This window comes from Nicotiana tomentosiformis, chromosome 2 (assembly GCF_000390325.3).
Source record: "Nicotiana tomentosiformis chromosome 2, ASM39032v3, whole genome shotgun sequence".
NCBI classification, from domain to species: domain Eukaryota; kingdom Viridiplantae; phylum Streptophyta; class Magnoliopsida; order Solanales; family Solanaceae; genus Nicotiana; species Nicotiana tomentosiformis.
Genome location: NC_090813.1, coordinates 79,263,932 through 79,275,574, shown reverse-complemented (window position 1 = coordinate 79,275,574; position 11,643 = coordinate 79,263,932). Strand labels below are relative to the sequence as shown.

General features: G+C 35.5%; 1 protein-coding gene across 1 annotated transcript; it reads left to right on the top strand.

Moving 5' to 3' along the window:
* The first annotated feature begins 6,305 nt into the window (after positions 1 to 6,305).
* Positions 6,306 to 9,292, top strand: LOC104088489 (E3 ubiquitin-protein ligase CSU1). The gene is made up of 2 exons (XM_009593161.4): positions 6,306 to 6,737; positions 8,419 to 9,292. The coding sequence occupies exons 1-2, from the start codon at positions 6,499 to 6,501 to the stop codon at positions 9,092 to 9,094; spliced, it is 915 nt and encodes a 304-aa protein (XP_009591456.1). The 5' UTR covers positions 6,306 to 6,498; the 3' UTR covers positions 9,095 to 9,292.
* The last annotated feature ends 2,351 nt before the right edge of the window (positions 9,293 to 11,643 follow it).

Here is an 11,643-nt window from a genome sequence, read left to right as displayed (position 1 = left end):
GTATTTAATATTTTAAGACTATTTTGATCTACCAATATTGTATTCAAACCTTTTCCAAAGTTTGACCATGTTTCCAGTAAAAGACCATATTCCATTACTACCAATTTTTTAGTATCTTTAATTGTCAATATCTACGGTATAGGAGTATAGCTTCCTCCGAAGTACTTTGCTCCCATGAAAGTTTCAAAGGCTGTTTTGACTTCTTAATTTTATTCATCATATATATATATATATATATATATATATATTCTCGAAAGTTCTTCAAACCTATTTAAATTTACGTGGTAGGAAAACACATGGAGCTTCAATGCAGGAGAGGAAGATTGATGACTGAATCATAAAAACAAACAATTGCACTAACTTAGTTGATGCAAAAAGAAAGCGCCGTAAAAAACAAAGGCCATCTACCGGGGAATATATATAATTATTCTCCTCCTTCTCAAATCTGGCTTTAGAGTTTCAACCATAGCTCAAACGACTAAGTAGTTGGAAATTGAGTATGATTAGAGGTCCCAAAAATTTGTAACAGGCAAAGTTAGAATTACAATTCTATCCAACATAAAATTAGTTGTTGAAGGAATAATTTAGCTTTTAAAGGGTATAAAAATCAGTCAATATTTCGTGGATATTTTGGGCAATCAATTTTTAGCATTTCAATATTCGTGCTTTTATAATAATATAGATATAGATATATAGATATATAGATAGATATATAGATATATAGATATAGATGAGGAGAAAAAAGAGAGCAAATATTTGTAACCTGTTATGAAAATAATTATATTGTGGATGTCCATTTATTACTTCGCTATAGATAATCTTCCTGAAGAAGATTATCCATTTAGTACTCTGTTGAAGTTTATCTACAAGCAGCTGATGCAGGCAGGTTGCAAACAGCTCAATGAAATGATTTGCAGCAGCTTCTTATTAAACATGCAGGTTGCAAGTAGTTCATGCAGACAGCTTACAAGCAGCTAAAAAAAAGCCTTGCAGCTGCTTCCTGAAAAGCCTCGCGGTTGCTTCCTTTCTTTTATAAATAGAGGAGTTTTCAGTTCATTATGTATATAAGTTTGAAGTTTGAATAATATATCAATCTCTCTCTATACTTGTCTTCGGTTTATTTACTTTACAACATTTATTTTATAACACATTATCAGCACGAGACTCTGTCATCTCGAGCAAATACTTTAAAAGTATCACATGTACGAACTTTCTTTTTCTAAATAATGTCAAATCTTTCTAAACTTGAATTTGTAGCCCTAAATATATCAGGCAAAAGCTACATGTCTTGGGTGCTTGATGCCGAAATTCATCTTGATGCGATGGGTCTGGCAGATACTATCAAGGACAAAAATCAGGCATCAAACCAAGACCGTGCCAAAGCAATGATATTCCTACGCCATCACCTTAATGAGGGCCTAAAAATGAAATATCTTACTGTTAAAGATCCAATCATACTGTGGGATAATTTGAAAGATAGTTATGATCACCTGAAGATGGTCGTTCTTCCACATGCACGATATGATTTGACTCATTTAAGGCTACAAGATTTTAAATCTATTAGTGAGTATAATTCTGTTATGTTCAGAATTATTTCCCAATTAAAATTATGTGGTGATAATATTACTGATCATGATATGTTAGAGAAAATTTTCACCACTTTTCATGCCTCGAACATGCTCCTGCAGCAGCAATATCGAGAGATGGAATTCAAAAAGTATTCTGAACTTATCTCACATCTTCTTGTATCCGAGCAACATAATTGGCTATTAATGAAAAAACATGAAAGCCGGCCTACTGGTTCTTGTCCATTCCCTGAAGTGAATGAGACAAACTTCCACCAAGCTAAGCATGGAAGAGGACGTGGCCCCAGTCATGGTCATGGCCGTGGTCGGGGAAGAAACACTAATCATGGTAATAATAATGCACCAAAGAACCAGCCGCACCACCAGCAGTGGAAAAGGAAGGGACAAAAGCATGAAGCGGTGCAAGCAGCAAACACAAAAAATGCATGCTATAGATGTGGAGGAAAAGGGCATTGGTCACGTACATGTCATACGCCAAAGCACCCGGTTGAGCTGTATCAAGCCCCCCTGAAGAAGACTGAGAAAAATGTTGAAGCAAAATTTATTTCTAAAGATAATTTAGACTTCATGCATTTGGATGTAGCTGATTACTTTACACTCCCGGAAGGAGAAATAAGCCATGTGATCGGTGATGAATCTGTAGAGATGTAAATATTTTAATTTTTATTGTTTGTAGTAGATAGTATGGTTATGTAATAGTTGTACATAAATAAAAGTTATGCTTTGATAATAATGTTTACTATCATATTTATTTTGTTTATATCATTTTGAAGAATATGGATAATCCTCAAATTATGTTTGGATCAAAGACCAATCATGAAGATATTTGTATAATTGATAGTGGAACAACTCATGCAATATTCAAATATCATAAATAATTTTCTTATTTGCATAAGAAAAAAGCAAATGTTTCTACAATTTTTGGTAATATAAATTTGATTAAAGGCTCCGGAAGAGCTATTGTATTTCTGTCTAAGGGAACAAAACTTATTGTAGACAATGCATTATTCTCCTCCAAGTCCCGAAGAATCTTGTTGAGTTTTATAGATATCCGCCGAAATGGGTATCATGTTGAGACGATAGATGAAATGAATATGGAATATCTTTGTATTATAAAGAATATTTCTGGTCAGAAGTGCATTGTAGAAAAGTTACCAACTTTATCTTCTAGCTTATACTATTTAAAGATTAGTACAGTTGAAGCACACTCTATCGTAAACCAGAAGTTTACTAATTCAAATACTTTTGTGATTTGGCATGGTTGTTTGGGCCATCCTGGATCAATAATGATGAGACTAATTACTGGAAATTCGAGTAGGCATCCATTAAAGAACATGAAGATTCTTACAAATGATGAATTTTCTTGTGATGCTTGTTATCAAGGCAAAATGATCACTAGACTATCACCAATGAAGGTTAACATTGAGTCCCCTGCCTTTTTATAGCGTATACATAGGGATATATGCAGACCTATTTACCCACCAAGTGAGTTGTTAAGATATTTTATGGTCTTAATAGATGCATTTTCAAGATGATCTCATGTGTGCCTATTATTATCTCGCAACCTGGCGTTTTCAAAGTTATTAGCCCAAATAATTCGATTAATGGTACAATTCCCAGATTATCCTATAAAGGTTATTCGCCTTGATAATGCTAGAGAATTCTCATCTCAAGCTTTTGATGATTACTCTCTATCAGTTGGGATAAAAGTTGAACATCCTGTAACTTATGTTCATACTCAAAATGGCCTTGCAGAGTCACTTATTAAACACATGCAGTTGATATCAAGACCACTACTTATGAAAATAAAATTGCCCACTACTGTTTGGGGCTATCTTGCACGCAACATCACTTATCCGTGTCATACCAACACATTATAATAAATATTCTCCGTCACAATTAGTTTTTGGTCATGAATTAAATATTTTCCATCTACGAATTTTTGGATGTGTTGTATATGTGCCAGTAGCACCACCACAACACAGTAAGATGTGCTTGCAGAGAAGGTTAGGAATATATGTTGGGTTTGAATCACCCTATATTATTCATTTTCTTGAACCATTGATGGGAGATTTATTTACTGCTCGATTTGCAGATTGTCGATTTGATGACACAAATTTCTCACAATTAGGGGGAGAGAAAAAGAAAATCAAAAGAAAATTGTGTGAAAAGTTTCATCATTATCTCACGTTGATCCACGTACCCCTATATGTAATCAGGATGTCCAGAAGATCATCCATTTACAGAATATAGCAAATCAAATACCAAACGCATTTACTGATTTGAAAAGGATAACTAAGTCACATATCCCTATAGAGAATGTGCCTATCCGAATTGATGTCCCAGCAGGACCATCTACTAACATGAGAGCTGGTGAACCTAAAGCATGCCTGAAGCGTGGTAGGCCTTTGGGTTCTAAATATTGAAATCCTAGAAAAAGAAAATTGATAAATGATCAAAATGATATTATGAAGGGATCTCCTGAAGAGACCCAAGATTTGATTAGTTCTGAGATTCCTGAAGAAATCAATGAACCCGAGACTCAAGTGAGTGAGAAACTTTTAATAGGTTCTACTAGTGATGGGATTAATTTAAATCGATCTGAAATAGTGGTGGATAATATTTTTTCATATAGTGTTGCACTTAACATTATGCAAGATAGTGAGAATCTTGAACCCCGATCTATCGAAGAATGTCGACAAAGATCTGACTAGCCAAAATGGCAAGAGTCAATTCAATCGGAATTGAAGTCACTTGCTAAAAGAGAGGTCTTTGGACAAGTAGTCCAAACACCTACTGGTATAAAGCCAGTTGGTCATAAATGGGTTTTTGTGCGAAAAAGGAATGAGAAAAATAAAGTTGAAAGATACAATGCTCGCCCTGTTGCATAAGGATTCTCACAACGACCTAAAGTCGATTATGAAGAAACATATTCACCCGTTATGGATGCCATAACATTTCGATATCTCATCAGTTTAGCCTTACGCGAAAGGCTTGAAATACATCTAATGGATGTAGTTACAACTTATCTATACATGTCACTTGATAATGAAATTTACATGAAAATCCCTGAATGATTTATAATGCCCGAAGCATATTCAAAATCTCGAAAACTGTACTCAATCAGATTACAAAGATATTTGTACAGTTTAAAGTAATCTGAGCGCAAGTGGTATAATCGCCTCAGTGAATATTTGCTGAAAAGGGGTTACATAAATGATGTTATTTGTCCATATATTTTTATAAAGAAAATGGCTTCAGAATTTGTTATACTTGCTGTTTATGTTGATGACATAAATCTTGTTGGAACTCCAGAAGAGCTCCAAAAGGCAATTGAATATCTTAAGAAAGAGTTTGAGATGAAAGATCTTGGAAAGACAAAACTTTGTCTTGGTCTGCAAATTGAACATTTAGCAGACGAGATCTTTATCTATCAATCTGCATATACAGAAAGGGTCTTAAAATGCTTTTACATGGACAAAGCGCACCTATTGAGTACACCAATGGTTGTTCGATCACTTGAAGTGAATACAAATTTGTTCCGTCCTCCAGAAGAGGATGAGGAACTCCATGGTCCCGAAGTACCCTATCTCAGTGTAATTGGTGCACTAATGTATCTTGCTAATGCTACAAGGCCTTACATAACATTTTCTGTTAATTTGCTAGCAAGATATAATTCTTCTCCTACACGGAGACATTGGAACGGGGTTAAACATATATTGCGATATTTAAAGGAAACTCTTGATATGGGTTTGTTTTATGCTAACAAAGATAGTGCAAATCTTGTTGGTTATGCAGATGCAGGTTATTTATCTGATCCCCATAAAGCTAGATCTCAAATCGGGTACGTGTTTACATGTGGAAGTACTATCATATCATGGCGCTCCACAAAGCAATCTATTGTTGCTACTTCTTCAAATCATGCTGGAATAATAGCTATTCGTGAAGCAAGTAGGGATGCGTATGGTTAAGATCAATAATTCATTTTATTCGAGAAAAATATAGAAAAATGGTTACGTTGGTGTGCAACAAATCCGTTCAAGTGACAATCCGGCAGATTTATTCACTAAATCTTTGCCAATTTCAACTTTTGAGAAGATGGTATACAAGATTGGAATGCAGGGACTCAAATATTTGAAACAAGGTTTTTATCAGGGGGAGTAAAATACGCGATGTACTCTTTTTTTCCTTACTAAGGTTTTTCCCCACGTGGTTTTCCTTATAAGGTTTTTAATGAGGCAGTTAGAAATGCGTATTACTAAATATGTGTACTTTTTTTCCTTCACTAGGATTTTTTCCACTGAATTTTTCCTAGTAAGGTTTTAATGAGGCACAATACCTTTTAATGAACATCCAAGGGGGAGTGTTATGAAAATAATTATATTGTGGATGTCCATTTATCTACAAGCAGCTGATGCAGGCAGGTTGCAAACAGCTCATGCAGACAGCTCACAAGCAGCTAAAAAAGTCATGCAGCTGCTTCATTTCTTCTATAAATAAAGGAGTTTTTAGTTCATTATATATATAAGTTTGAAAATTTGAATAATATATCAATCTCTCTATATCTGTCTTCGATTTATTTACTTTGCAGCATTTATTTTATAACATAACCAAATGTTATTGAAATAGAAAAGAAAAAGGGATTTTGCATAAAGACATAAAGAGACGAGGAAACGGATTATTCTCCTAATAAAAGAAGGAAAACGAGAAGCCACGTGTACCAGCATTTTGTCACCGCCAGTCACGCTATAAACCCCTAGGAAAACCGACGAAAGTCAGAAACTGACCCGATTAGAATTTGGATAATCCAGTTTCATCGTAGATCTTCCTGCACAGGGTTTTGTTCGTTCTCTCCCCCAATTCGCAAAAATCGTCCCCCAAATTCAGCTGAATCACATTAGGATTTAGAGAGATGCCGCAGAGACATTCGAAGAACAACAACGATCTCGCCTTCTTCACATACGATGAGAAGAGAAAGTTAGGGTACGGAACGCAGAAGGAGAGGCTGGGCAAAGACTCAATTAAGCCGTTCGATGCTTGTTGCCTTTGCTTAAAACCCTATATCGATCCTTTGTGTTGTCAGAAAGGACACGTCTTTTGCAAAGAGTGCATTCTAGAATGCCTTTTATCCCAGAAAAAGGATATCCAAAGGTGCCTATTTTTGTAGATTTGAAAAATATAATTTTTAATTTGAATTGCCTTGTTTTTTTATTCTTATGGTGTGTGTGCTATGAAATATGTCTTGGTTTACCCTGACTTAATTTCTATGGCTAGCTTAGGTGATCTCATTTACTTTGTAGTATTTCTCAATTTTGTGTCCAGGTTTGTAAAATTCTGCTTGTGAATGCTATTTCAGTTAAGATAAACTGACAATATGTGTGGTTTTTAATTGAGGAGTGATTTGTGGAGGTTGGCTTTAAGTTAAATTTTCTTAGTAGATTGGTAATAGGAACTTTGAGATGGCTTTATAGTGCTGGGAGACTAGTAGTTTGAGGAGGATACTGCAGTATATCTCAGAATTAGCAACTACGAGGGCCATAGCTAGTGCTTTCATCCATTTGACACCAAAACAGATAATATCTCATTGGTTAAGAGGCTCCTCTTTTTTTGTCCTTAATGTAGTTCTAGTTAGGATTTGCTAATTGTTTGATGTCTGAGGTTGTAGGATAATGCTTATGGTGCAGTGTATCTTGAAGACAATCTGTTTGATATGTTCAGTGGTGGATGTAGATAATAACGTATGGCTTCGACTAAACCCAGCATATTTGACACTGAGCTTGGATATATGTGAAAACTAAAATTTCAATAAATATTATATTTTGAATCCATAATGTTAATGTTACAATGTGTTTGGTGATAAGAACATAAAGATTAAACCCATCATGTTTAAATGTGGATTATTGAATATCGCCTCTGGATATGTTAGTCTATGTTGTGGTTGTGGAATTGACTTAGTACATGCCATATCAATTAAGGGATTTTTGGTTTAGTTGCAAATGTACCCATATCATTTGGACAGGGTGCTGATTTGCAAGATATATAATAGTGCATCGTTGACACAAACTATTGTTGTTTAGTTATTGATATAAACTAGAGTCTCTCGCACTTGCAAATTACAATAATTTGATGACATGGTTAGTTTTAAGAAGGGTACTATTATTTTTCAGCAGCTTCTTTAATGCTATTCTTTACTATTACCACTATACCAAAATGCAAGTACAACAACTATGCCTCAATCCCAAGCAAATTGGAGATGCTGTATGATAATGTGAATCCTTACTATCCATGTCACTCCATTTAAGCTCATTTCAGTCCGATACTAATATGCAAGTGAAAGAAAAAGAGGATAACACTGAAATTTTTCACGAGCCACCTTAATGTTTGCCTTCTATTATTTCGATGATAATATGCTAGTCAAAATTATTTCTGGTCTCCAAGTCCAATTAAATTGTGTCCCATAACTTGGTGGTGGTGGGATAAGGGAGTACTAGATAAACTAGCTAATAAAGAAGTCTTCGTACGGAATAGTGGAATACTTGTTTGGAATCCCTTTCAAATGAACACAGCAACCTGTTCGAAGGATATAGTTACATGATCTTGAGTTGCAATGTCTGTTACTAGTTGCTTCTACTAACAAAACAGTTGTCCACATTCCACCTAGAAGGGATAACATTGACTAATACATCTGCAGATCTTTTTTCAACCTGCACTTCTCTGATGAAAAAAGGGCAGTGAGGAGTGAAAGGGGTGTGGGGTGGGAACATACTTGTGTGTAATCTCAGAATCATCCTTTGGAAAATTTCATTTGAGAAGCTGTTACTTTGTCTTGCAGAAAGTTGGCTGCTCACGCTGCTCAGCAGAAGCAAGAAAAAGAAGATGAAGAGGAGGGGTTGATGCTGCAGAAAGCCAGGGAGCTTGAGGCATTTGATCAACAGAATCATGGTCCAGTGCCCCAGTACAACGATAAGAACTACAACAGAGACAAGAATGGATTCCATGGGGCCAACAGCGTGAAGACCACTTCTTATGAGGAGGAAGCACTTAGAACCATGAAAGCATTTTGGCTGCCCTCTGCAACACCAGATGCACCTGCTAAAGTGGATGCCCCATCCACAAGCACAGTTTGTCCTGAAGGGAACGAAAAACTTAAGATGAAAAACCTTTTCCCTATTCACTTTACTGAAGATACCAGTGCACAGAAGAAAACCAAGTCTCTTGACAAGAGTTTCATATGTCCCAGTTGCAAGGTCACGCTAACCAATACTTTATCACTTGTAGCACTTAATACTTGTGGACATGTCTTCTGCAAGAAATGTGCAGAGAAATTTGTGGCTGTAGACAAGGTTTGCGTGGTCTGTGACAAACCATGTAAAGATAGAAATCTGGTGAATGTGGAAAAGGGAGGAACCGGGTTTGCTGGCCATGGAGATAATCTTGAAGCAAAAGACTTCAAACACTTGGGGAGTGGAAGCGGGTTGGGCCTGGTGAGACCTGCCATGAAGACATAACCTGCAGTGTGCCAGTTCGCACATTAAAGTGGCTTTGTTATGTTGTAGTATAATTTGGTTTACTGTCTTCTACAAGGAAAACTTAGTATTTTCTTTCTTTGTGTTTGTTCAACTACAGCTCTGCAAAAGCAACTTCTGTAACATATTATAGCATTTCCATTTCACAAGGGTTCTATTTCATTTGAAAATTGATTGAAACTCACTCCTCCAGCGGTAGCTGATGCTTTTCATTGTTCGTTTAGTCACTTATATTTTAGGCAACTACCCCATCCATTCTTGGAGCTGGATGGAGCTATCAGTTTCAAATAACTGTATGTACGTTGAGGGGTGGTGAAGGGAGAGGAAATTTGACTTGTTTTCTGTCAACCTATTCTCAAATCAAATCAAAACAAATTATCTAAACATCGATTTCATCCCCAAGAATAATTTCAAATTTCTTTTCATGTTTTTTTTGGAGGGGCTGATTTAGAACTCAAAAGCCGAACAGCAAAACCAAAAGTTTTGACAATGAAAAATTTAATCCCGCCGTCCAAGAAACATAAACAAAAGTAGAAATTTCCGAGTCATGAATTAAACTCTAATATTTAAACCTATCAAATATTTTAGGTCAAGTGTTTATATTTCAGGAATGACCCAATCAAGTGAAAGAAAGTAGGTTGAATATGAAAGCGTCAATTTTGAGCCGCTCAAATTCTTTAAGTATACAAAATGGCATTATCAAAGATCCGAAAGCGAAAGATTGAGGAAAAACACATTCTCCTAGTCGGCCACAACTTCACTAGAATAGTATGGTCAATTGGTCCATGTGTAAGTGACCTTTTGGAAATAATGGCCAAAATTGTTGCAACTTACAAAAGGGCTTACCATTCATGTGCAGCAGTTGAGGTGTTTCATCTGAATCTTATCCAAATAGACAACTCTTTTGTCATTGTCCACTAGGCCACTTTGGTTCCCCACCACTGCTTTTGCTTTGTTTTTTAATTAAATACAAAAACATGGGTAAACCAACTTGGACTTGATCAAGAATCCTTCCCCATCTTTGAAAGGGTAAAAAGGAGTAAACGCACTTTCATTTCTAGAACTTCTTTTTGATTTCCTACTTTTATTGAATGGTGATTGAACCATCTACACAACTTGAATTAGGTTGTTAAACAAGAAACCAAAATCCGCTTGTTGAAAGAAGCAAACTGTTCCTGCTTCCTTTTTCTTTTGTGAATTTATGAATGAGGAATCCTTTTTGTTATATGCCTTATACACCCCCAATTTCTTTATTATTGTTATTATTATCTAGTTATACTATCATATAAAAATAATATGTAGTACACTCAGTGTGGGTTCATGAATTGAATCAAATGAGACCTTTTAATTTAAATAACTGAACATAATTAAACTAAGGTTTCATGCTCTTTAAGTGCCCTATAAGAAGTTCTTTTTCTAAAATCAAGATTTGCCTAATCAAATAACAGTGGCTTCAATGATTCGAACGTGTACGTGAGTTTCAAATTTTGACATTTTAACCATAAAACTCTTCCCTAAAACACTGCTTTGTGTAATTAAAGTGTTGTGACAAAGGAAGATTTGCATAAGAGAACATGTTCGATTTTTGAAAAAGTGAAAAGTCATCAAACAAGAATCTAAACCACGCCTATTTCCTTCTTCCGTTATTTTAGTAATGCCACCTTTGAACGAAATTCCGTTTGTATCAAAACCGAAAATAGAAATGACTAGAAAACGGTAAATTGGAGTTAGGCTTTTGTGAGCAGAAACTTGAAAAGAGGCTATAGGAATTGTGGCGAGTTATATTACGTGAAAGGATCATTTACTTAGCGAAACTGTTATGTTTTGTTTGCTTTCTGGTCTGTTTCAGCTTTACAGCCTTGTTTTTAGGAGACAAAGGATTACTTACTTGAAATTCAATTCTCTATTGAGTTTGTAGTCTAAGGAATTCTCTTTTTGTTTACCCGAAAAACGGATAGAGTTGAATTTATACGTAGTTCTAAGGATATGTGGTATAACTTGGCACAAATCGAAAAGTAAATAGAAATATATTGAGTATTGACTGTATAAAGAATGAAATACTAACCAAACTTAGTGAAAAATGCTTTATGAACAAGCAAGATGAATCAATGTACTAAACCCAAAAAGGGATAATCTCTATATGAATATCAGTATGTTTTTCTCTATGAATATCAATAATATGAGAGTGTATGAATGCCTTGATGTCGGGATGCCTTACAGAAATAATAGCCATCCCCCTTATAGTAGAAGGATCATACTTTGGATATAATTAAAAATACATAGTGGGAAACCCATGATAAGATTAGCTTTTCCCTAATTTTCGCCGAGATTCTTTCCCTCAGTGCGGTCGTAACGACTCTTGTCTCTTGGCTCGATCTTGATCGGATTTGGTATTGGTCGATTTCCAGATTTAGAGCTCGCTATTAACTCGAGGTTCGATAATGGTCGGTCTATGGCTCTTAGGCTCGATAACACCACCTCACATCATAGTTCGATTTGGACTCGAGTTCGGCATTCGATCGGTCCCAAAA